Source organism: Phoenix dactylifera, chromosome 4, assembly GCF_051530095.1.
Source record: "Phoenix dactylifera cultivar Ajwa chromosome 4, Ajwa_hap1_PhDact_Kaust_v1.1, whole genome shotgun sequence".
Taxonomy (NCBI): Eukaryota; Viridiplantae; Streptophyta; class Magnoliopsida; order Arecales; family Arecaceae; genus Phoenix; species Phoenix dactylifera.
The window spans coordinates 3278444-3305919 of record NC_143193.1 but is presented as its reverse complement, the minus strand read 5'-3'; the positions used below and the strand labels follow the sequence as shown (position 1 = coordinate 3305919).

Below are 27476 nucleotides of genomic sequence, written 5' to 3'. Positions count from 1 at the left end.
GCAGTTTCATTCAAGAATGCTGCACTAATTTGAAGACAAAAGGTCACCAATACATGAAGTCTCTGGACTTGGGGTATCCACAAACACCCAGACGAGTGTGCATGCATGCCTGTGCTTTGCATGCGCATGAACACACATACACATACAGAGAGTCAGAGAGAGAGTGAGAGAGAGAGAGTAAAAGTTTTGAACTTTCAACACATTTTGTCACCAAAGATTGCAGGCACTAGATCTTTTGCGGCTCCATAGAAAAGTAAACTTAAATTCTGTAGCATTTGGAGGAATGCGGGTTAAGTGAATAAGAACTGAAGGTCTCTCATAATTAGATCAAGACCCCTTCCCCCCATTTCCCTTTTCTGAAGGGAACAAAGGAAGCTAATGTAACTCATAATTAGATCAAGACCTCTTTCCCCCATTCCCCTTTTTTCTTTTCAGAAGGGAATCAGGGAAGCCAATGTTACTGATAAATACCCTTTGCACCAGAAAAAAAGGGTTCAAATAAAATTGCATGAAGGTTTATGTTTCTGGAAGGTCACAATGCATTGAGGGCATCAAGCTGGCGCTGTAGATCCTCAAGATCATCCACCACAGGGCTCGCCTCTCCAACAACCAGTGACTCCGGATATTTGTCAGCGCTTGGGAGCTCATGGGTAAGCCCTTCTGGAAGAGCACCTGCATGTGTTTGAGAAGAGGTGCAGGAATGAGAAAGATTTAAACCAAGAAAAGAGAAAATAGAGGTTCCACCATGGCAGATAGATCACCTGATGCACTGGAAGCATTTGATGTTTCCATCTCGGTATCATCAACAACACTGTATAAACAAGTAAAATCTGAATATCAAGAAAAGCTGAAGTCTTGTAAGTGAAAACCTATCACAAGAACTCTTTAAAATGGACAGGTAATATTGAAGATTTTAGGAAGATCACAGTTTAGAACATAAATATAAACCCTTTGACAAATATTAGCACTCCTATTTTATCAGCAATCTGAAGCATCCATTGTCTCAAGATCAAACCTAAGAACATACAAGGTTTGACATTCTGCATTGACAATATCTGGCAGATGGATGCCAACATGTCTACCTCAAAACTTGATATCCATTAAATTGTTTTAACTATATATACATCCAATACTCTAGGGTAATGTAATGGGGCAGTTAAGTTTATTTGGTTGTCTGCGATAATGGAATTAATATAAAAATCACCTTCATCCTCTGTTTATAGAGAATAATTCAAACTTCTGAAGCAATGTGTTTAAAGATGTTAATCTATAATCTAGAGTCCAGTTAGCAATAATCACTGCAATACTTGAATGCAGGAAAGTACTATGAAATCCACTCATCTACCAACATCAGCAAGAGCAGCTCCTTCAGATTGAGACTTGCTCAATTTCCATGTCTACTAAATTCTAATTTTCTTTTGGCAATAATGTGACAGTGATTTTGAAGGTCTCTTCAATATCCTTATCTCAATCATGCTTGCTATTGAATCACTTACTGACCTCACCTAAACGCAACATTTATTAAGTTTCTACTTTCAAGGCAGCGATTACTTGATCACTCAAAGAGAACATTTTAATTTGTATGAGAAGTAGATTATTGAGGCTCAAGAGCATGTAATAGTTCCCTACAAACTCAACATTTGCCTTATAATCTTATGATAGCTTATGTGGGTTTGTATCACATGCAACATATTGATATAGAGTATAGACAACAATTTCAAACTACTAATTGACATGCAAACTTGTCTATTTCTGTCGGACACTAGGATATGACATGAATATGCCTTTTGACAACCTGTTCATGCACCCGACGACCCACCTAGCCTGCACATGCCCGAAGCATTTGGGACAGGATTGGGCCTGCATTTTAAGCCTGGCGGCCCAAGCCGGGCTTGAAATATGAGCCCACCTATTAAAACAGGCCAGGCTAAGGTTTAGTTCAGCTCGGCCAGAGCCAAAGTCTTATATAATATATAATGTATACTTATGCCTTAGAAATCTGGTTGGTGACCAAATAAAATATTAATAGTCCACCTTCATGCACGAGCACTCCTTATGAACAACCATAAAAAGTGCATAGACCTTGCCAATCCTTTTCAAGCATTTAATCTAGGCAAGTATTTTTTTTATAACTTTTAAACTGAAAAAAGAGGATCCAGAAAGTCCGAGGCTTGACCCAAAGCCCAAGTATCTTGGGTTGAGCCCAGACCGAACCTACCATGGCCCGCCTATTGAATAGGTCTACCTTGACATGTCTGATATTGCCAGATCACAGACCAGAAGATGGGCAGATTTTATGCAAGAAGATGAATGATTTGTTGTGATTTTGATTATTCTTATGGATCATGCACTAGTCATATTATGTTATACTGACTGATATCATAGCGTATCAAAACATGACATAGCATAAGACCTACGTCAACATAGTCAACTTGGCTGTAAGTTCTCGGCCAACAACAACAGAGAAAGCAGGACCCCCTCATCATGTTTAGATCCTGGGAATCTTCCCAAGAATAACACCATATTCTCCACTAAAGTCAGCCTGATTGACTTGATCCAAACAGGGAGCAAGGTTTCATGCGTCAGTCCATGCTGAGATCTATGTCAGCCTGCACATACCTTGTCGGGGCAATATGGGCACCTGACAAAAGGTTGGTACTGACTATTGAGCATGCCAGCTCATATCAACCCATGCCACTTCAGCACAGGTTGATATGGTTCAGTACAGCTCCATACCAAACCGTAAGGGACCCTAATATCCTCTCCTTATTTAGGTGCTGCATGGGATCTGCCATAACAGCCACCAGACAGCACGCCCCAAGGCTGCAGTACTTAAATACTTGATTTGAAGTGAAGAATTTCTGGATTGATAACTTGCAGCTTCAATTTCACGGTTTGCTTAAATATTTATTGATATTTTTTTGTTTCATATAGCAATTAATCTCGAGCGGTCATGTATCTAGAATTTCTTCAACAAATCTTTCGAGCTACGATTAAATCAAGCAAGGATTTAATGGATCTAGAATTGAAAAAAATGGTTAGAATTTAAAAAATTGGTTAGAATTTAGAAATGAACTTGACTAAAACCTTCCAAATGGGCTTAAAGTTTTATAAATTGATATGCTATCAAGTTTTCTCTCAAATAAGATATAATGTCAAGCTAAAACCAAAAAAACAAACTTGTTTTCTCTAACCAATATTACATCTAATACTTTTTTTTCCAACATTAAAATTATTAAGCAAGAAAAAGAGCTTTCTAAAACATAATTACATTAGCTATATGTCCCAATTATCTAGGTTATGTTTTTCAAAACTTATTTGGAAACTATCAACCATAACCATTAAGACATGGGAAGTGGATGAAAGGACCCCAAAATATACTTAGGCACAAAAAATTGCAAAGAAATGCAAAAAGGCATTTAAATCAGCTATAAAATATCATCTGCTTCTCACGTTCCGTGAATAGCCGGGAATCGGATAATTGTTCTCTGATAGCACCTGCTCCTGTAGAGAATATGTAGAGCAAGAAAGTTCCAAAAATGCTAGATTAAATAAATTATGCAAGTTTAAAGTATTTTCAGAGGCAGGATAGAAAACCCTACCTTAATCAGCTTAAATTGGGTCATCATCAAGTTGAGTTCTGACAACAGACACTTAAACATGTTGTTGCAATGATGACAAAGTCTAGAACTATAGAGGGGCAAAACTACCTACGAACAACAGCAGGTGATCTGAACCTAGCATAATCAGGATGACAGTGGAAATCACAGTGGAGCTGCTGGGCACGATTCACTTACTAGGACATTCTGATGAATGAGGTGACTCAGGATTAAACGATACAAGTATTGATACAAAACCCAAATTAAAAAAATCTTTTTATAGTCCATCCCATTAAATTCAATAGCGCCTTCAACCAATGAACAATTTAAAGGGCAAAATGATAAGGATCAACCCAACTATCCGATCAGAAGAGGGATGAGCAATTCTCACAAATAGTTTCTGAAGAATAAGCATGCACAAACATACACACATGAAGACTTGTGCACCCAAATGAGCATATGGTAGCACAAGGAGTGCATATACGTTCAGCTACAGGCATAGACTACTATAAAAAATGAAATAACACATCAGCACGCAACATGATGAACATGCATATACAACAATGCATGTACACCATAAAGGTCGCATTGTGACTATAACATTTAGATGGATGTGAGTATTATACAGTGAAAAAAAAAGCAGATAACTTTCCTCTTCATGTAGCTAATTAAGCTTGTAGGAGCTTATTAAGATTACTAACAAGCATAAAGTACCTTATATTCCAGTCATTCTCCAAGTGAAGTGGGCCTTCTGTTGCTGCTGATGCTTCAGCTTCCACCTTCACCTTAGCTGCAGCATCTCTAGCTGGTTTTGTTTGGATGTATTCGTTCTGCACAATATATGTTGTTGTAACCATGAATCCGGATGCACAATATGATGGGCAGAACACGGGTTTTAATTCTATAAAAAGCCACTTCATGAATACGTAGCATGCAAACTATATACCTGCCGCTCAACACATGCCAAGTTCGAACATTGTGGATTTGGTCTCATTTCCATGGTTGGAAAATAATCTTTTAGTGAATTATATCCCTGCAGTGTAAATGATGTGATGAAAGTCATCCAGAGAATGCTCTAAACATCGGTACCCCATAGAAAGTTGTAAAATGTTCCAATTAATTCAGCTTTTGTTGATCGCCAGTGAGTTAAACAATATCTATTAGGCATTCATACATTTAGTGCATATGCTAAAATTGTGGAGTTTTTTTTCTCAAGAAAAACAAGATATGTAACATATGAATGTTGATTAAAAGACTTGAAACACATGAAGCTCCAGTGGTGGTGCTAAAAGTTCTACATAAGTACAAGAACTTAGGTACAAGTTGATGATGGATTAAATTTTCAAGAGTTGAACTTACCAAATAAGGAGAAACTTGGCCAAACTTCAGCAAGTATTTAAGCGCATTCTGAACTAGGAGACCAGCAACAACCCCCTGAATAGATAATCTATCTCCAGCTAGTAAAATTGGGTAAAGATAACAATGCTAGCAAACAATGAACAGCTTGTCCAAGAACAACTGATGACAAATCATATCGGGAAATAGAAAACCAGCATTATCACATTAGGAAAAAGCAAAAGAGGATGGGAAAATGGCATACATACAGCATTATATGCTTAATCTTTCCAAATAAAAAACAGATAAAAAAATGTCAGAATATTATGCTTATTTGTAAGAATATAGAAGCTGCTAAAGAAAATTATTATCATGAAAATAAATATGTTATCAGGGCCACTAAAGCAACTCTTACAAATGAAGGGAATTTTATTGTCTTAGAGAAAATACAGGTAATAAATTCATTGGTTACAAATGTTAAGTCCAATGAAGAAAAGTTGAGTTCTTGAACCCTGAGTAAGAATTTGTAATCAACACTGAAATTCCAGTTTTCCATGATAGGCAGTACGGTTATACATATACTAAAAATACAGGGAAAACAATGGTTAAAAATCAAATCATAATAGTCCAATAACATCATTATATTCTATTGCTCAATTTATCCTGGCAATCAAATTAATAGCTGCATGGAAGAAATTAAAACTGAGACTATGATTCAAATTCTGGAGACAACAAATGGAAAGATGATGGAAGAAAGGAGAACATTTCCGAATTGAAAAAAACAAATAAACACCTATAAGAATACCATACAAACAATGTTTTGGATAAACATAAGCATGTGCCAATGAAAAATCCCATATTGAGATGCACCTTAAAATTTCTGCCAAATTACAAAGAATTAAACAGCTCAGAATTAAGTGCAACTAAAAGCAACACATGTTACCCTTGATGAAAATCTTTTGTAACTTAAAGAGAAAGTATTTTCATGGTGGTGAACATGTTAAGATCCAAAAATGCCCATAGCTACTCAGGTAACACCAATTCATTCAATGCATTTCACATGTAACACAACTATGCACAACCTAGTAAAGGTAAGTCTCCTAGCTTTCAAGTTTTGCACGAACAGCGTTGCTTAGGAATTGACACTGATCCATATAGGATCATGCTCTTAAACATTAGTGGGTTAAATGTTGATCCATAAAGCTGATCCTATGTGGATGGCACAAGGCTTGCTAGTTGAGGTAACTCAAATATCCAACAAAATCCATAGAGAATTACAACTAGAAAACTATTCTGAAGTGCTGTAGGTAAATTGGCTGCATGAATAACCCAACATATGGAATTACAGTTGATGCCACCCCCTCACGTAAAGCATGTGCAAAGTAATTGGATACAAAACATATACCATATAACTATATAAATATACAACAGTTTCTCTAATTAATACACCTTACAGTTTATTACTCTAAGCATGAAAATACAATGTTTCCAATCATAAGCTGGATGACTGACATATATGACCGTCGCAATAACTTTTAAGAATATCATAATTTTGATGGAAAGATATTTCGAAAAAGATTAATAATTGTTTCTTGAAATGAAAATGAGCCTACAACACCTTGATTTTTTTCTTTGGATAATAGAAGTGAAACAGAGGAGACACGTAAAAAGGAGAGAGAATCTCCTCACCATGGTTGTTGGCAAAGATGCAGCACACACACCTTCTCGCTTGAGTGTACGTTCATCCACTCCAGATGCTACAACCTATAACACATTAGAACTTTATCAACAGTTTCATACAGTCAAACGATACAAAATGATGGCAAAACTAACAGTTTAACATTCACTTGGATCATCATCAGAGCACAGGGAGAGATGCCTCTTATATCGATAACACATCACATTAAGTTTTAGTTCATTAATGTTTCCACAACATCAAATAGCATAGTGCACATAAAAGGACCAACATATTAATTATGTAACCAAGATCATGGCGATCTTACTAAAACGGAAAGGATAAAAGATTTTTTTTTGGTAAAACAACTGAAACAGTAAGAGATTACTAGTGTAAGGACAACCTTTAAACAATAACCTGGGTAAACCATTTCAATAGAAACTTAACATCCCCAACCACATTCTAGAATCTAAACTTTTGCTATTTATTATCATCTCCATGAAGAAAGAAAATGTTGTGCATTTGCTCACTACCACTCACTATGTACTGACATTTTTTTTGGGTACAAGGGCAGTTCATACCCGCCGAAGGTGGGTGCATCCAACAAAATCAGAAAAAAAAAGATAACATAGAGAGTGAGGCACCGACACGTGGTCCCCCCAGGTGAAGGCTCCAGAGTGGTGGGTCGCAAATAAGGCTACCCAATCAGCCGCGCTGTTCGCCTCCCTGTAGACATATTTGGCCCACGATAGGCCTCCCTCGTCCAAGAGTCTGCAAACATCGTGGATCAACGGGCTGGACCCTTCATCAAACTCCAAATCTTGAATGCACTCAATCATCGAAGCCAAGTCTCTCTCGTGCAGGATGCGACCCGCACCCAACATCCACCCCGCATAGATGACTCCCTCCCATGCAGCTAGCTCTGAGCTCAGCACTGACCACAGACCTGTCGAAGATCTACTGGCCCCCAGCCGCTATCAGACGAGCATCATGGTTTCTGATAACAAAGCTCACACCTCTAGTGCATCCTCCCTCACTAACACTGTCATCAAAGTTTACCTTGAGAAAACCAGGAGGTTGGGGCTCCCATGAGACTTGCACGGTCCTGGGCGCTGCATTAGCAAGAGGGGAGCCCCAGATTTCTCCGGCCGGCTCCAGGGACGATAGCGTAGCGCTGCGGATAATCTCCTTCGCATGAAGAAGAGTCATCTCCGCTATTGACCTCGAAGACTCGAGCATTCCTATCTAGTCAACAGTGGTAAGTAAGTAGGCAACCCTGATCTCGGGACTCTCCAAGCCTGGCCTCCTCGCTGAAGTCTCCAGAAACAATAGAAAGTCCTCAGTCGTCGACCACCCCAGCCCTGGATCAAGGGGACCCCAGGCACATCTCCAGATCTGGGCAGCCCTCGGGCATCCTCTAACGACATGGAAGATAGACTCCACCTTCGGGCAATTCAAGCATACCAGAGAAACCTACATCCCTCGCCGAGCCAACATGCCTCTGGTAGGTAAACACCCTGAAGCTACCTTCCAGACAAACAAGGCGACTCGTGGATGAATGCGGAGCCTCCAGATCCAGCCCCCCTCTATCTGACGAGCTGGAGCCCTCCTGATCACCTGGGCTAAATCCCGGGCCTTCACCTCTGGCCTCCCAATTGTGCTCCACACCCTCCTATCTACAGCTTCCACAGCCGAAATCGACAGAGATAGGACTTGCTCGGCCAGCCACTCCCCAAAAGCCCGTCGAATCAGATCCTCGTCCCATGCCTGCCCACTAGGGGTAAACAGGTTGCAGACTCTACGCCCCTCTAGGCATCCAGCATCGATCAAGGTAGGCCATCTACTAAGAGGCCTCTCAAAGAGCCAGCTATCCTCCATAACATCGATAGCCCGACCGTCTCCTAAAAAAATAAGAGATTTTGCCCATACAATTTTCAAACATCTGCTGAGAGAATAAGCTTCTCTATACTAATAAGTGTCACTACCAATACATCTAGTTAATACAACTAGAAAGAACTCCTTAGCCATTGTAGTTCCAACGGGAAAATGGGACTGACTCCCTGCAGGATATTGATCCTATATTGGACCGGGATGTCCCACCTATCCTGGAAAAACAAGTCAGGGCAGGGCAGGTACAAGGCTTGGTTTGATCAATAGCAAGAGTGACTTGAACAGATTGCCTAATTCCAAGAAGAAAAGGAGAGAGTACCTGGTGGCCATACTCTCTTTCCTTTTGCTTTAGTGACGGGGTTAATATAGGCGGAGACCGAGAAACAGGGAGAGGGAGAGAACAAGAAAAAAATTGATGTTTCACTTATACTTGTTGGTTCTTTTTTAAAAATGTTATTGATATCACAGCTCTTGAAACCATTATTGGCACCATACATCCCATCTGTCTCAAAAACCACTTAAATATAGAAAAAATTAAAAAAAAACTAAAAAATCAATTAAGATAAAAATTCAAAACAAATTGAAAACAAAACACACACACAAAAGAAGTCCCTAGTACTAGATTAGGGTGACAGCAAGTCGGATTTGAGTTGGGTTTGGCCACATCTATACACAAACCTTCACGTATTGGGTTGTGATTCGAGGAAAAATCAGATCTTCAATAAGTATTTTGCTAGTTTTTTAAATTATTTTTCTAGGCAATTTAATGCACCCACAATCCTTCCTTAGGAACTCTGAATTATGAAAAATGTTGATAATAAAAAATAATTGAAAATGAATTGAAAGGTAGATATCATTTCAGCTATTACTTTTGGTTCATCTATGCAACCAAAAGATAAACAGAAAAATTCTAATAAACAAAAACCAAGACAAATGTTAAGTCATAATCAGTATATGGTAGAAAACCAATTTTTTTGGGATCCAAGCTCTACCCAATGGCTAACTGGGCCCAATTTTTAGATCCAAACCGTACATTTTGGGTCAGGTTAGCAGGTTATCAGCCTCCATTGACACCCCTTACCAGACAGTCATTGGCACCATATCATCCCAATAAAATACCGATACATGTATGGCACTAGTATCTTAAACATTGCTGACTAGTCTTGTCTCAATCAACCAAAACATTCCACATCTCACCTCAGTTCATCATCCAAAATAAGGCTATCAAATGCCATGAGCCTTCTTTTTCCTTGCTAATGTAATTACCTCTCCTTTTCTCTGCATGTGCATCTTCTAACAGTAAACTGAATCTTTGAACCTCTTTTTCGTGTGTATCTCAGCTGCCACAAACATAACATGCAGTTGCACTAACAAAATCAACACCTACCCATGGTATTGTGAAGTTTGTATGAATGTAAATTTGATACTGTTACTTTCTGATGTCTAGAGCAGAATTAACTGTTTCCCCATAGCATCAGCTATTAAAGAATAAGGGCACTTTAGCCATATGCAGCCACATCCAGCACCTCTTTGAAACAAGGTTGTGGCTCAATCAATGCTACAAGATATGTTAGATAAAAGACAGAGTTTCATCACGTGAATAAGTCTATTTCATAACACTCCAATATAAGACACAATAATAGAAGTCAACAAGCACAATCAGTGCAACTTTTGTTTCCCTCTTTTCTTATTAGCAAGGCCTCTTTAAGCATCTGCAGAGCAGCTAATCAAATGTTTATGGCTCAAATTACAGAGCTTCAACATTTCACTTGGACAGAACAACTAGCATCAATGAAGACAATTGCGCCCACAAAAGTAGAGGCCTAAGTACAAAAACCAAAATCTGAAGATCAAGATAGCAAGTATCATCATTCTTGCACATATAATGGACAAGTAATTTCTCTTAATATGTGTTCCTCAATGTTGCCTCATAAGCAACTTCACACCAATCCTCATTGATACACCATTGTACAATTACCCTGCAAGCATTGTCAACTTCCATCCCACGAATGACTTAACACCAAACCCAATCAACAAGAACCACATGTTATAAGAAACCATAATCTTAAATCCCAAAAAATGATAGCTAACTTGCCACATTTGTTCTTATCTCATGCACAGGCATGTCTTCAGTTTGTAAATTGTTTCCAATTCTGTATGTTTATGTGCATGCATCCACCATAATAAATAAGGATAAAAAGCAAATCAAATGCTTAACAAAGTTAGTAATTCCCATAAGTGATACAATCAGTGTAACATTCATGAAATTCAAACTACCAGGTCACTAACTGTAGTCACAGTGTATCAAAGCAAATATCTTATTCATTATTTAATGACAAGACCCTTAAGATAATATGATTCGAAGCAAAAATATCATTTTCAATAGATCGTGATATGAGAGATTTCTCTTTTGATATGACAACCTGAAGGAAGCTCAGCCATGATGAATTTAATGACAAAAATACCCTATAATTTGCTAGTTGCAATAGAAAGCAAGGCCCTCATACAAAGTGGTAAACTATGTACAACTAGTTTACTCTAAAAAAGGTTAGTAAGGCGTAGAGTTGCAGACAAGCCAAGACGAACCGAGTGCTGGGCTGCTTGGGCTCGGCTCAGAAATTAATTGAGCTGCTTGAGCTTGGCTTGAACTAAAGCCAAGCTCAACATAACCTGTTCAGGCTCAGCTCAGCTAACCCTTGAGCCAAGCTTCAGTCGAACCAAGTGGAGCTTTCTTTCAATATCTGAACAAAACACATGTTCAGACTTGGCTTGTTTATGAGCAGAGCTGAGGTCAAACAACCTCTTAATGAGCCAAGCCCAAGCTGGAAATCTGGGAAGAAAGTATTCATGCACACATTGTAATTCCACTGCATGGTTCTTGAACCCAGCTAAAGACATATTAACTTACCAAAGGAGGGGCACATGCAAAACAAGCAGTTTCCCCAGGAACCAGCAGTTGTATATGACCTGAAACAGCATCTTCAGATACACCTGCCATAAAAAATCTTAAAAGTTCTAGTTCATTCCTTCCCCACAATGCACAGCTGATATATCATAGGCAAATCCGCCTGGTGTTTTATATTCAGCATCAAAGAATTTGAGCTTTTGAACTTAAACGGAGGCAGATAAATAGAACAAAAAATAATTTAATGTTCACATTCGAAAACAACCATGAGTTGGCCTTTCTTTCTACTAATCTAAGCAGCTCACTTTTTTTTTTGAAAAAAAAAGGTATAGAGAAGTGCTTTCTAAAGTATAGATTTTCCATTCTTCCAATAGAAGATGGTTGCAAAGAAAAAGATATTACTATGACATACATATAACCCAAGAAAATAGAAGGCTGGAGCTATCAACTCCTCAATATATAAATCCAGGGATTCTTCTCCTGTCTTTAGACAAGTTATAGAAGCTTTTGCATTTGTTTTAAGTCAATGATGCAGTGAGAACAAGGACTATGCCAAGGTTTGCTCTCAATTGAAGGCAGTGGGAACTCTTATAAATGCCAAGGCAAAAACTAGAAGCCCCATCTTGAACTAGAAGCCATGGACTGGGAACCCTCAAATGTCAATCTCTCTAGAAACCTTGTTGGATGATCTTATTGATGGTGAAGATGGGATGGAGTAGACTGAGGAGCAATGGTAGGTAGAAAAGGCAATACAATGTAGAATTGAATAAAGAAGCAAGGCAAAATATAAGTTGAATGGAACAAGCGGAAGATTCCATTGCAGCCATAAGAAGCCATTATCGATAAATGTTACATAATATACTCAAGTGCATGTTACCTTATTCTACATGCATGCATGGCTACTGTAGCAAGCATACCATTTGTATGTAGCAGATATATTGTATAATTTCCCTCATGAAAAGAATAGAAGGATGTAACAATAAATTAGATGATACATCTCTGTAATATACTGTAATAAAACCCCAAGCCAATCCCCCAATTTGACTTGACATAAATCATAGATCCTTCTTATAAACATGGAATAAAAAAGTATCTAGCAAAATATAAGTATATGAAGGGTAGAATTGCCAGCAGAGATGGACATGAGACCTCGGAAGCAGGCAGAATGGCCTCCACCCCTCCACCACCATGGCTGGCCTCTACTGAGCCATTAAACAGAGAAGAAAACAGAGGAACATAGAGAAAGAGAGAGAGGATTGAATTCACCATGGGTGTTGCCAAGCACCTTGAGCTTGCTGGATTCAAAATACAATCAGATTCCGCCACCGACGGCGAGATCCAGGCAACTAAGGTGGTGGCCGGCTGCTATCAATGCCAGCTGGATAGGGGTTGGCAATGAAGAAGCTGAGCAAGGCCAAGCCTTGAAGGGATTTGACAACGGAGAAGCCGAAGACAAGGCATAAGCATGATAGATGCAATAGAGGACGAGCCAAAGACAGAGATGGAAGCAAGGGTTTTCACAACGCCAAGCAAACTGAGTGGTTTGACCTCGGCTCATATGTGGTACAGGGTGAACCAAGTGATTTTAGAACGGTTCGCTCCATTAGCCCATGGTTTGACTAGAGTTGCCCCTGAATCAAGCATGTCTAAACCGAGTTGTCCTAGGTTCGGTACAAATCGGATGGTTCGGTCTGGTTCATTCGATTTTTAAAGCCTTAACATAGTTTCAAAATGGCACATATATGATATAACCTTATCTCTCTTACACTGTCAATGTATCTGAAAATTTGTTTTCTAATCACTATGACTTATCATAGCCTATACTTCTAAAAGCTTATCCCGATAGTTTTGCCATCGAACGATTTTATCTTCATCCTTACGAGGCACAAGGTCACTTTTATGAGGAGGCAGAACAAGAGTGTGTCCTATCTTACCCAAGTTAGGCACATAATGAGATCTTCTCTAGCTTATTTTCCTATCATGCTTCATGCATGTGTACAATGCTTTTTATGTTCATGGCGCATAACTATACTGTGCCTAGTAGTCAAATTACAAGGTGGGATATCTAAATTGATAAGCCACACTGTTCATCATGATCTACAATGTCCAGAAAGACTAAAATAAAATTTATGTGCACATCAAATGATTATCAAATGAATGATTTTTTGACAATAGAATAATAGCTTTACTTTGATTATTGGCTAATAATCATCCAAACCACTTAAATTCTGCCATGCATATATGTTTTAAGATATCTAGGGTATAATGGTTGGAGTGCATAACTAAATTGAAAGACCCAGCATGACAATAGCCATTGGGCATCTAAGTTAGCCTAGAAGCATTGTCTGTCATCCTCATATTTGCACATTTATAAACATAGAAATATAAACGTTCCTTATAAAAAGCCAACCCAAGATAGATGGAAGACTTGATGGTCATGGTAACATTCCTTGTAAGATTTTACAAACCATTGTTTGAAAAAATATTTCCAGCACATAACAAACCAAACTTTATTTGAGTGACTAAACCACAAAAATTCTAATGAAGTTGAGAGAATTTTTACCACATAAAATTTGATCATAATAACCAATTTTTCTATATCTGAACCCAGTTCTGATTTTTGATGTTATACGGTGATAAATAGAAGAGATGAATTAAATATTTCTTGTCCAAAGTTACTGCTAGATTCTAAAACAAATATTTAGCTAAAAGTAAGGGAGCTAATATTATCAGTACACCCTACGATCACAGCTAATGGACACAAATTGCAGTGATATAGCAGCCATCATCCAAGGTCTCAACAAATATATAGAAAATCACAGAAATATCATGATTGAATCTTCAAAAATAAATGAGAGCATGTATGTTACCAGACTCCATCCATGTCTGACCCAGCTCATTGCATGCCTGAACAACAAAAGTAACAACTGTTTTAGAAACAGAACAAAAAGAAAATGAGAATGCCCATGCTAAAGCATAAGAGAAGGGTATCATTAAAATCCAAAAAAACTGCAAAAGATGATAGTTGCAAAACAATAAAATTGTTTTGTTGTCTTTTGGAAAATAATCATCATTTTGTATTTCCTATTGAGCCTGTAGAAAACAAGGTCCCATAGAAAAGGTCATTACCTGGTTCACAACCATACGAGCCTCATAATTATCAACACAGCTCAAAACAAGATCAACTCCAGTACTTCGTCCAGATTTCTGGGAGCCTTGAAATTTAAGACTCTCCGTGAAGATTTCAAACCCTTTTACAGTTGTGATGTTTAATGAATAGCTCTAAGGACAAGAAAAGCATGAGTCGTCACCATAAACATTTGTATATGAAGAAGACAAAAAGATACAAGAAATGAAGTCAACTTTGATTGACCTTGAAGATCAAAATAGATATTATAATATCCTTTTCTTTTTTTTTTTCTAATTACCAGCAGTTAAAAAAGTGAGTACATTAATCAACCATTCATAAACACAACTTGTTGTGATAGATAAATTGGATATTAAGAATTAAAATTTTTGAACTTTTTGTTTTGATCATTTACCCTATCATACATTTATTATATAGTTAAATGCAGAAATACTTAAAAACACACATCATATATAGCATGTGGTGGGAGAAGCACTAGTTTCTTTTCATTGTTGCTTACATGCCATGTAGCTTTTTGAGACAAGTAACATTTCGTAAGACAACTTGGAATCCAGGCAATGTTTTTTGATACATTTATATTGAGGAATAATCATGCATCCAGATAAATGTGAGGCTTACAATGATGAGAATGCAAATAGTCGTTGCAGTTCTTCAGTTCTTGGTCTACCAGAAAAATTGAGCAGCCTATTAACCATACCACAAATGAGACTGCAAAACTTGAGAGGCCTCGAAAGGTCTCCTACTCCTACCAAATATATTTCAGCCTATGTGAAACATATGCAAGGTTCAGGCGCTAAGCAAAGTCCTAAGAATTCATCTTCACGCAGTTCTTCACCCAGACATTACAATTAGAATAAACAGTGGATGAACCAACATAAAGGTCATCAAAAGGGTTACTCCACAGTCCAAACCATATAGGTCAAAATTTCCACAATTCTCCATCAGCCATGCAATGTAGGCATTACCAACAGCCTTTCCACCTATATTGTGAGGAATATATCCATATTCATCGCATCATGATCCACATGAATGTTTGGCATCCACATTTGAGTTACTACTCTCATGTTCGAGTTTGCATCAGTGTACCAATCTAAGTTTTTTTTCGCTATAATAGATGCCAGTTACAAGTACAACTAATGAAATGCTAGGATATAGCTGCTGAAGGTCGTGATAATGATTCTCATGTAGACTAGCCTACGTTTCTCTAAATGATCTAATGATTAACTTAATGATAGTGATGTACCAATTACCATTGTCTTTGCTATAAGAATGTTGAATCTTGATACACTATGACTGGAGGGTGCTTGGAATTATAATAGTAGAACACTTCACAAAGTTGTGCACATGACTTTAGTTTTATATAGAACTCCTGCGCTATACTATGACAGTAGAATTAGATTTGTTATGCCTATAATTCTATAATAAGACAACACAATTTGAACTTGATAAAATTCACTAATTTGCTGACTGATTGGTTGTATGCACCTATATACACAAGTATACATACATATGCACCTATATACACAGAGGTGTACATATAAGCATGTACAAAGTCTTATGGGAACCCTCACAAGTCATTTTATATAGCATGGTGAAGTCTTACACTCACCCTTGAGAATTTTGAGTTTATTGAGCAGTGCTTTTACATATCCTAAATGAACTTTCAGTAAAAATTTTGCTTATAATAAATTCAACAAATTAATGATAGGGTTAGGTTTATAGGGTATACCTTGTAATTTATTATTGGTAGGTTTAAAGTTATGCTAGACCTCATTGTTTCCTTACTTCATTAAATAAACAGAAACATGAATATATATATTTGTGGTGACCAGACACTGCCTCATTTACATGTGCATTCTTTTCCCCTATGGAACGTCTATATCAGCATCACTATGTGACACGAGTAATCATCTCAACTATTTCATAGCACCCAAACTAGTGTACACTTCCAAGATGCCTACAGGTTCTTGACAATCAGGTTACTCCTTAGTTCGCTATATAGCAAGGTTTTGAATACCATTACTGAACCCTATAACATTTTCCTATCAAAAAGGTTCTGTACCGGATGGTATCAGTACCAACATTATGTGAGAAAAAAAAAAAACTGTTGGTATACATCGGTACTGTCGATATGGTACCATCAGCATGCACCAGTACAGACCAATAGGTCTGGTACATTAAGTATGTACAAGTAACAGGGTTTCAATGTCTCGACACCTGTACTGGTGCTGGTTCCATGTTGGAAAGGTATAGTACTAGTTGTACCATCCTGTACTAATAGTTTTTGAATCCATGCTATATAGCTTCTTACCATAGTCATGTATCAGCCACCACAAGTTCAATTGAACAGTAACATTTGTACCTATCAATCATCTTATAATCAATCATATGATGGTGTGTTATGGTGATAAGGATGATGATTTATTGATTACAATGATGATTTCCTACTTAAATATATTGAATTTAGTGAGCAATTATCTGCAATTTTCACAAAGAATTTCCAAATGATACATTTTAAAAAAATGAGATGAGTGTGGGTTCATTCTATCTATACAAACAAAAGTTACTGATAGAGGCAAAAAGCACAATGTTCAATTCCTCTGTTCTATGGAGATAAACCATAATCATGGCCAAAACCATGAAGCTTGTTGTAACTACTTGGAATATTATGAGTCATCCTTTAACATACTACATTCTTATATACGGCTAACTGTGATGTTATTTCCATGTTACACAAAATAGAAACGGACCATATTTTCTTAGTCACAAAGATATCACAACATGTTAAATCAACTACATTATGACCCTTTACCAAGGATCAACATCCACATCAGCATTGCCACGAGAAGCTTATATCTAGAGATGGGCGCTGGGCCGGGCCGCCCATGGCCCGGCACGGCCCGCTTGCTACAGTAACCGGCCGTGCCGGGCACGGCCCGTGAAAGGGGGCCGGGCTGGGTTACCATTTTCTGGCCCGCGGGCCGAGCCCGGCACGGCCCATAAGGGCCTGGGCTGGCACGGCCCGCGGGCCAAGCACGGCACGGCCCATAAGGGCCTCGGCCCGGCACGGCCCGCGAGCCAGAAAATTTTTTCCCCAAAATACCCCTCAAATTAGCCGTTTTTGGACTGTTGGGAGGGGTATTTTGGGAAAAAAAAACCAAAAATAGCCGTTGGAAACGGCTATTTTCTCCCCCCTCCAGACGGGCCGTGCCTGGCACGGCCCGTTTGCGCCCGAGACGGGCCGTGCCTGGCACGGCCCGTCTCGTGCCGTGCCCGGCCCGGCCCGCCAATCCACGAGCCTGGGGCCGGGCCGGGCTTGCGTTTTTTGCTGAGCGGGCCGTGCCTAACGAAGCGGGCCGGGCCGGGCACGGCCCGTTTAGTCCGTGGCCCGGTGGGCCTGGGCCGGGCCGGCCCGGCACGGCCCGATGCCCATCACTACTTATATCCATGCCAGCAATCTTTTAGCTTTCTCACCCCTTCATAAAACCTTATTATACAGATATATGGAGATGTCATCTACATTGTTGTCAAACTTTCGCTGTAGTTTAACATTATAGAAGCATTCATGTTTATCAATCGTCCAATTACCAATTGCCGGATAATATTTTGATTCATCATTTCATTTCATCATCCAACAACACCACCACCACATCCTAGCGGCCCCCGCAAAGGACAAAAGAGGCATGCACTTTGCTTTATACTTGACTACTCCCAAAAAAAAAAATCATTCAGATTATCACTAGAAACTTCTAATCAGGGATTTAGGTAAGTGGAAACTTTTAAGAAGATCTGTAACTCACATAATTAGTGGAAGTATCATATGGGATAAAAGCCAAGACTACTACATAAATATCAATTTGCCATCTATGCTCGAAGGTGACTCCGCTACAATATTCCAACTTCAAGCCTAAAAATTCAAACCTACATATGAATTATGAAGTTGGACGAGTTTTCTTAGACCAACAATTTATCCTTTGATAGGCATAACTGGCAAGGTTCGATTAGTTTATAGCTGATGCTGATGGTACAGACCTTGATAAAACTGACTAACAGATACTGTTTCCTAAATTCATCTACTGGGTCCATAGAGGAAATGCTGATCATTATTTTAATTTTCTTATACAATTACCAGTACACAAATTTTCCATATACTTATTCAGCAGTCTCATAGATTTGTCTAGTTTTTAACTTAATCATAGCAAAAACCCTATGGGGAAATGCCTAAGCAAACATATTACCTAGACTCATCCCTCCGACTTGAAGGAATCATGTCAATAAGTATCGGCGAGTTGGATGTATTAGAAACTTCCGATACTTCTGTTTGCATGTTCTAAAGATGTCAAAGAGTCAGACTTCCAAGAGCAAGTCAAACACAAATCTCAAATAAATCCCACCAAAATGACATTGGAAGTGGACTTTTGATGTTTTTGGAGTGTGGTTAACAGTGGAGTTACAGAAACATGTATTTTAACAGAAGAACAATCAGTAACCTTTCAGTTTTCTTGGAGCATCTAAAACATGGCATGCCATCTATCATGCTAGTATCCTTATTCATTATCCTTGATGCTAATGTTCTTTAGTTATGATAACCTACAGCATCTAAACAACCTTAAGTTTTTACACTTGCTGACCATCTTTCAAGGTATATGAAAGCATTATTGTTTTCTAGCATTATGCTTTTCTACATATTCACCAAATAAGTTAAAATTCTGAAATTTTTAAGATCAAGAGAGGCATATGCTGATATGAATTACTAAAACTAATAAGTTTCCAACAATCAGGTAAACAGAAGATGAAACTATGCAGCTTGATAAAAACCAGTACGAATCTAATAAGATTTAGAATCTTTATAATCTGTGCCATGTAGCTCTCTGCTTCATTGTTTCATTGTTGCCAGTCAGAAACTCAAAATATATCTGAATCCTACTTTCTCATTGAAGCCCATGCAACATTGCTGGCAAGTTGATAAGTGTCTGACAGTTTGGCTTGACTGAAAGTATTCCCTATGTATAACTGAGTTATAACTTCTAGAACAGTAAGAAAACATGCTTCATGACAACATAATGAAGAGATACTTCTTCATCTTCTTCACCACCTCTAAAAGACTTAAAAAGCAACAAGGGAAAAAAAGCATGGAAATAGTGCACTAGAAGGTAAAGTAATAAATAGCCAATATGTAAAGACTTACTTCCAAAACAACATCTGGATTGATATCTGAAAGGGTCTGGACAGCAGCATCTGTCTTGGTCATGCCAACCTGCATGGGAGAAGTTGTGTGTGTGAAGAGGCTCATCCCTCAAGGAATGAACAATTTTAAGCAACAGGGTATTCTTTAAACTGCAACAATGTGCAAAATAGACAATCACAAATCCATTTACGAGATATCCAGACAGACCAAAACAAAAGGGCAGGAAGAAACACGATGGAAGTGCATCCCCACCCACCCCCCCACCAGTCCACCCACCCCAAAAGAAAAGGAGATGGGGAGAGAGAGAGAGAGTTCTTAAGAAGAACCAGCATGCCTGGTCAGGACGAAAGAATAATCTGTTCATGTTAGCCAACTCCACCGTGTCATAGTCATACAACAACAAGCGACCAATTCCACACCTTGTGAGCATCTCTGCAGCAACACTGCCTACACCACCTATACCCTGTGGCAACAACAGAAATTTCATCAATTGAGATGTAACCTAAAAAATAGATAATACTACCACACACTAGAGTTTCACGACAAACGATAAGAAACTATTGTTTTTTAATAAGAAGAACAGGTCAACAAACTAGAATCTAGATATCTAACCTAATATTACAATATGTAAAGGTCTTGAGGAATGGTAATCATTTGCCTCCAAAATATCTTCCAAAGGCCATCAGATCCCAACCTCGTACAGTGTTGATAGTTGATACAGTATAGTTTACTCAGTACAAGAGGCGTACCGAGTATCAGTACCCTACCGGATATAGTATGATACACCCAATACAGATAGGTACTTAAAATAGTGCTTCCTCCACTCTCAAACCCTCTTACTACCTCAATACCGTCTTGGCTGATCATATACTTGCTTCCATTAATAGCTATAGTAATGAAGTTTCATCTCTTCATACTCCATGGATGTTGATAAGGCTAGAAATCCTACTAGCCAGTATTTAATTACTAATTCGCGTAGCTTCATAAAAAAAATCCTATTTGCACTATTTGGCCTCTGTCTCATCTCTTACAATAGCACCCATACATCACCGTGTAATAGCTCACAATGTGCGCTAGATATAACACTCTATCCTCTTAGACCTAGATGTCACACTCTCCTACCCACCTGAAGTGATATTCAGCCTGCTAGTAATTTGATTTTCCATGAACAGACAAATCATAGTAATGTATTTTAGTTTTTCATCATTCATCATCATTCACTGTATAACTATGCATACTTTTCTCTGGTTTATACACCATGAGATTTATCTGCAAAATCCCCCACTACCCTGCATTTCCAGTCTATATCACCTCAAGTGTGCAACAAGCTCAAGCCTAGAGTTCTCGTGGCTCGACATGATTCCCTAGGATATGAGAGGTGGGTCTCCTTCAGATGTATACTTTGGCCATTGCCCTCAAGCATACATTACATCCACCACATGATTTCAGGGCAAGAGGTATGTTTTGGGTTTCAAAACTTGTTAGCTGATGCATAGCTGATGCAATCTCAGTTTGCTCAAGTGCATAGAATGTGCTGTTATAGCACTTTATTCATATATCTGAATAAATATTATCATTATTGATTAATAAGTTGTGTAACATGAGATTTGATCCCTTAACAACCCCAAAATAATTTCATCAGTTATGGTTCCCACTTCCCACAAAACACGAACAATTCTTAAAGCAGGTTGTGACGTCAAATTTTCCAATCATCGACATAATTTTGCATTAGATAAAGATTGTTCTAGGGACATCTATATTTGATTATATTATATCTTATTCATGACTCATACTTAAAAATCATTGTCGATCTTGGTCTAAATCAGCATCAAATTTAATCAAAAGCTCATGCAACTTTAAAGCTTATGAGAATAAAAGAAGAGATAAGACAGATACACACGACTATTGCAACCGAGAATTCTCGTATCCTTTCATAGTTCTCCACAATGCCCATGCGCTGAAGGGCCATCAGCCTACTATAGGGATTGCTGTCCACCACCTCGGCACTCATATCCTGCATACCACACCACACGCATCATAAAACTACCATATACCAAAATTAGCAGCTATTAACATATGAGGGGTGACAAAAAACAGTTTCTGTAAGAAAAAAGACCTTGACTTTGGAGCGCCGCGAGGCCCCAGTCTTTGCAAGATTCATGATTCTAACTACTCTCTGTTGCATCTTCAGCAAACAACACCAGAAACAAAGTTAGATGGATAATTCAACAATAAGCACAAAATTGAGGAGTCTTCGATCAGAATTTTATCCATAAAATTGTGGAATCGAAAGAGGAAAAGCAGAGGAGACAGCAGACACCAGAGAAGAACGGCATCGTTAAACAATTCAAGGAACAACGTGGTATAACAGAAATTAACAGGAATAAAAAAAAAAAACAACAGAGAGAACTCTGGAACGGCCGGCAAGTTAGAAGATCCGGCGCATAAGAGAAACAGATCAATGGATACTTCACCAACTATATATATATATATATATATATATATATATATATATATATATATATATATATATATATATATATATATATATATATATATAGATATATATATATATATATATATATATATATACACATACATACATATAAACCCTAACATATCATGAGAGATCAAATCAGATCACCAAATTATTGGGACAATTGTTTCATCGCAACGGAGGATATCGATCTAAGAATCGAAGAGGAAATTTAAACAAGAAAACCAAAGACCAAGTGGGAGGAGACCTCGTCGATTGAATCGAGGGATTTGGTTTGAGATCGCTTGAGCGATTCGACGTCTTGGAGAAGTGATTTGAGCTCTTCCTCCATCGGCGCCGCCTCTCGTCTCTCTTGGCTCTCCCGGAGATCTCGATTACCAAATTCTCCGCTTCCGCTTCGCCTCCGGCGTAGTCTCTCGCTCTGCGCGCCGCCCCCGAGACGTTGCCGTGTATTTCCTCTGGCGTTGCTGGGGATACGGTGTAACGGTGGGCGATTCGCTCAGATTGATGGCTGAATCGAATCGTCAGCGCGGAAAGTAACTTGGACGGGTTAGGCGTGGGATGACTCACAGGGCTCGTGGGAGCTTTTTTTCCTTCTATAAATATGATTCTAAAAAATAAATTTTTTAAAAAAAAATACTTAAAAAAGTATTTTTAGCATGTTTGGTTGATCATAAAAAAATGACAAATTTCCAAAGTACTTATGTTTGGTTGGCCATCCACTTTCCTGTAAAAGTTATGTATAATTCCTATTATGCCTTTAATAAAAATTAGGTCTTTAATGCCTCTTTAATGCTTCTTTAATGCTGAAGGATATTTTTGAAAAAAAATAAAAATGGAGTGATTCCCGCCTCATTAAATATGGGAATCATATTTTCATGGGAATATAACTTTCCTATCTCTTTTCTTTGAAAACTCCAACCAAACAAGAGGCATCTCATTACTTTCCCGTTGATCACACTTTCCCCCCTTCTTTCCTGCGAACCAAACGAGCCCGTAGAATAACACAAAAATTCTTCAACAAAAAATAATAAATAAAACATTTTTTTTACGTACAACGGTGGTTTACACCTTGCGGGTGTGGATGCGGCCAACAAAATCAGAAAATAATAAAATAGACAAAGAACCCGACACTCTGTCACGCTCCATCCATACAAATCTGCCAGAATGGTGGGCCGCATAAGATGCAACCCAATCAGTTGCTCCATTCATTTCTCTGTAAATGTGTGACTTGGTGGGCATTACTCTTGTAATAGTCTGTGAATGTCGAGGAGCAGCGGCCTACCCTCATCTGCACGACCCCGACCCCGACCCCGACCCCAACCCCGGACCCAATCAATCACCATGGCCGAGTCGCCCTCGAGAATGAGTCGGTCCACACCCAGTGTCCATTGGGCAAAGGAAATGCCCTCCTAGGCATCTCTGAGCTCGGCACACACCACCAAAGCATCAAAAATCCCTTTAAAAGATCCAAGGAGGGCCTAGATAGTTTCATTTATGCATGCATGCATGCATGCATCCACACACACACACACACACACACACACATATATATATATATATATATGTATGTATAGATATGTATATGTATATGTATATACATATATATATATATATATATATGTATATGTGTATATATATATATATGTATGTATGTATATATATATATATGTATATATATATATATGTATATGTATATGTGTGTATTTATTCGTGCGTGCCAGTAGTGTGACTCAAGCTTAATTGTGCTCAACTTGAGTAGTCTGCCGAGTGATCAGTTGAAATTAAAATTAAAAGAATAAAACTACATCACATTCGAGTACACTAGTCTACCTGTTTGTTGCTAACTCTAAAGCTGACAAACTACTCACTAGTTAGAGTCTTGGTATATCCCTTATATTTCTTAGTTATAATGCCTTAATATATGCATTTCTTATACCATGAGTTAGTTTTGCATGATCATGCACTATATTAATCATACATCGGGCACATGTTAGATGCATCCACCAATCAGATACACAAATATTTCTAGAGCCCAAGCAAGTCGCACTTCAACAAACCCTTCATGTATTGACCCTTTTGCCATAGGGAAGGAATTTCTTGTGCAATTATTGTGTCGGGATTGGATTTGGTGCTGGGATTATTACCAGGCTTGGATGCAAGTTTACTATTAGGGTTGCCACTAAGTTCGGCCTACCCTAGTCCAGATTGTGTCTAAATTTATCGACCTTAAGGTGCAAGTTGGAGGGAGGGATGGAAAGGAAGAAATTATATCCTACACCATGCGGCCATGCACCATACTGATCACCGTGTCCCCTCCCTACGGGCACCATTCACCATACACTTTTGTCTAGGATTGACCCATAGGAAGGAGATATGGTGATTGGCATTGTGCACAGCTACATTGGTGCACATGGTGTAGGATATAATTTTTCATGTAAAGGAATTGAGCTTATATCGAGCCATTTCTTTCCCAACTCGGCCCACGCTACTTGGGCTTCAAGTTGCTTCGAAATTCAAATGTTTGCCAAATACTTGCTTGAGCTCATTCTAAGCTAGACCCAAGACCCACGCAGGCTTGAGTAGATCTATGCGCCGCGTGCAGCTTGCAGTGTAGGGTGCTGGCAGAGTCGAGGGCTAGGCCAAGGTTGAAGGCCAAAAGGCACTGCAAGTAGAAGCAAGGTTGGACCATGGAGGTGGAATAAAAAAGAATGTTAGAGGTCTGCAGCTTATATCAAATTTGCAATGCCAAGTCAATTTGCTTCACTTAGTAACTTTTAACACCATTTCGTATATGGTTTGTTTTCGTAGAAAATTTTGTACATGGTCTAACTTTGAATATATTCGATGATTGGCGTCATATCCTACCTACAAGTTTATGCATAACTGTTGGAAGTGGAGCTGTTAGAAGTAGAGCTGTTGGAACTAGAGTTTTTATAAAAAGTTCTTTGCTGTCTGGTAACTACATTTCTAAAGTGCTGTCGCGGCTGAGAAAGTACTTTTGTATGACAAAATGACTATAAAGGACATTACTAGTATTATACAATAGTATATAATAAAATATAATATATATTAATACATAAATATATGATATAGTATAATATTAATGTAATGTAATATAATATTATTATAATATAGTACTATAACATTGTATACTATAGGATAATAATTTAATATAATATTAAATTATTTAACATAACATAATATAATATTATATTATATTTATAGTATAATACAATAATAAATGTATAAAATATTATAATTATTAGTATAAATTAATTTTTTACTCTTTTGATGACCATTTATTTCTCTAACAAATTTTCTAGCTAGGTGAAAAAATTGGTTAAATAATTACTAATATTTTTATTTATTATTTTATTTCATTGAAATATATTTATTTATTATTTTATTTATTTATTTATTTGTTCATTTATATACATATTTATTTATTTATTTATTTTTCTTTTTTTCTTTTTGTTTCCTTTTCTTTTTTTTCTCTTTTTTTCTTTCCTTTTCTTCTTTTTCTTTCCTTTTTCTTCTTTTTTTTCTTTTCTTTTTTCTTCTCTTCTTCTCCTTCCTTCCTCTCTTTCCATCTTCTCCTTTCTTCTTCTCCCGCGAGGCTGGCGGCGCCAGAAGGGGGCCGGGCCGCAGCGGGCGTGGGGGAGGGGGGCCTCGGGAGGGGGCCGGGACGGCGGGCCGCAGCGCCTGCCGGGGAGGCGGCGGCCATGGCTGCCCCTCCTCCCCTTCCTCTTTTTTTGTTGTGGTGGGTCGCAGCGGCCGGTGCGACAGGCCGCAGCGGCGGCTGGGGAGCGCGGCCACAGGTGGCCGGCGTGGTGGCTGCCACCGTGGGCAGCCACGGGCTGCCTCCCAAAACAAAAAAAAAAAAAAGAAAAAAAGGAGGAGGGCCAGCGGCATTGAGGAGAAGAAGGAGATAGAGAGGGAGAGAGAGAGAGGGGATGGTGAGAGAGGAAGAGGAGGTGGGATGGAGATTTTTGGGAGGAAAAAGGAGCTTTTAAATGGGTGTATTTTGGTCAAAAATACAGCTTCCCAACAAAGTTGAAAACAGCGTTTTCACAAAGCTCCAAAATGAAGCTTATGCCAAAAAGCTGTTTTCAGCTTTCCGAAAAAGCTGAAACAGCTTTTCCAAAATTTTACTAAACACCTCTTTTAACCTAAAAGTAGTTTTGGAGGGGCAGAAAGTGCTTTTTGGCTCTCCAAAAGCTCCCCCAAATAGAGCCTAAATGTAGTAGATGAGGTACTAATATCCATAGAATTTGGATCCTCTCAAGTTTGGTGTCTGGTTCACAATCACGGCCGTCCATGTTTTGCAAGATGGCCATGCTATTTTAGGACTCCAATGCAGCATGGGTCCATCTTGCAATGTGTAGAGGGTGACCTTCAAGTTTGGTCCCTAAACTTGAGAGGATTCGAACTAATAACGGTAAGGCACGTATAGGTGTCTTTAGAACCTACAATGTTTTGTCTATAGCATGGTTATCTGTCTCCCTAAAACTCTTGCCTCCACTTTTAGGTTTCTGATACAACCAATATATAAGTAATAATGCAATGTTTCTAAGATAAATTATACAAAAGCCTAGAGAGATCTGACCCTAGATCTTTTAAACAAGCTATTATTTAATTATGAGCATCTTGTTATTAGCTTGAAATTAAATTGGCTGGTTCGAGCTCAGCATAGTCAGAAAAAGAACTTTGCTTGATCTTTATTTGGCTTGCTTGAGGTTATGCCCCGAGCCGCACACGATGAGATGGGATGATCTAGAGAACATTATCGGAACCAAATCCACCATTAATATAGAACTTTATACTACCTCTAGGTGGCGGAGTGCTTCGAGGTGTGGATTTAATGTCCAAGTTGGTCTAGAGGGTTAAGATTGTATCTTTCATACGAAAGAACGATTAATTTTCTTTACCTAGATCGCCCCTCGCATAAATCTCAAAACACTCCGAACTTTTCGTTTATGCGCTTGCATAGATCTGGAAGTGACTATCGCTCAATCTGACGGTTCATGTCACGAAAGAAGGTGAATCATTCTTTCGGGCGAACTTGAGATTAGAGTGTCCTAAAAAGGTAGGTCCAATTTGGGCCTTTCTAGTGGCAACTCTAACTTCTATCTTTCAACCCATATACTTATGGCCACTTGTAGGCCAAGCCTAGGCTAAACCTATATGATTAGGCCCCGTTTTCCCTATTTGGAACTGGGTTAAAATATAAATCTTG

The 27476-nt window shown here is 38.4% G+C and overlaps 1 protein-coding gene across 3 annotated transcripts; it reads right to left on the bottom strand.

The window, feature by feature from the left end:
* Positions 1–202: 202 nt before the first annotated feature.
* LOC103718330 (NAD(P)-binding Rossmann-fold superfamily protein) lies at positions 203–22810 on the bottom strand. Of its 3 annotated transcripts, none has more exons than XM_008807107.6 (14): positions 22485–22810; positions 21857–21925; positions 21641–21754; positions 20075–20203; positions 19741–19809; positions 14534–14686; positions 14275–14311; positions 11408–11490; positions 6624–6698; positions 4959–5033; positions 4546–4632; positions 4314–4429; positions 762–811; positions 203–672 (listed from the first exon to the last, which is right to left on the bottom strand). In XM_008807107.6, the coding sequence occupies exons 1-14, from the start codon at positions 22566–22568 to the stop codon at positions 533–535; spliced, it is 1281 nt and encodes a 426-aa protein (XP_008805329.4). In that variant the 5' UTR covers positions 22569–22810; the 3' UTR covers positions 203–532. The 3 variants fall into 3 exon arrangements, with proteins under 3 accessions (XP_008805329.4, XP_026664754.4, XP_026664753.4); XM_026808953.4 differs by having other exon boundaries at positions 762–830; positions 22485–22771; XM_026808952.4 differs by having other exon boundaries at positions 21857–21916; positions 22485–22768.
* Positions 22811–27476: the final 4666 nt, after the last annotated feature.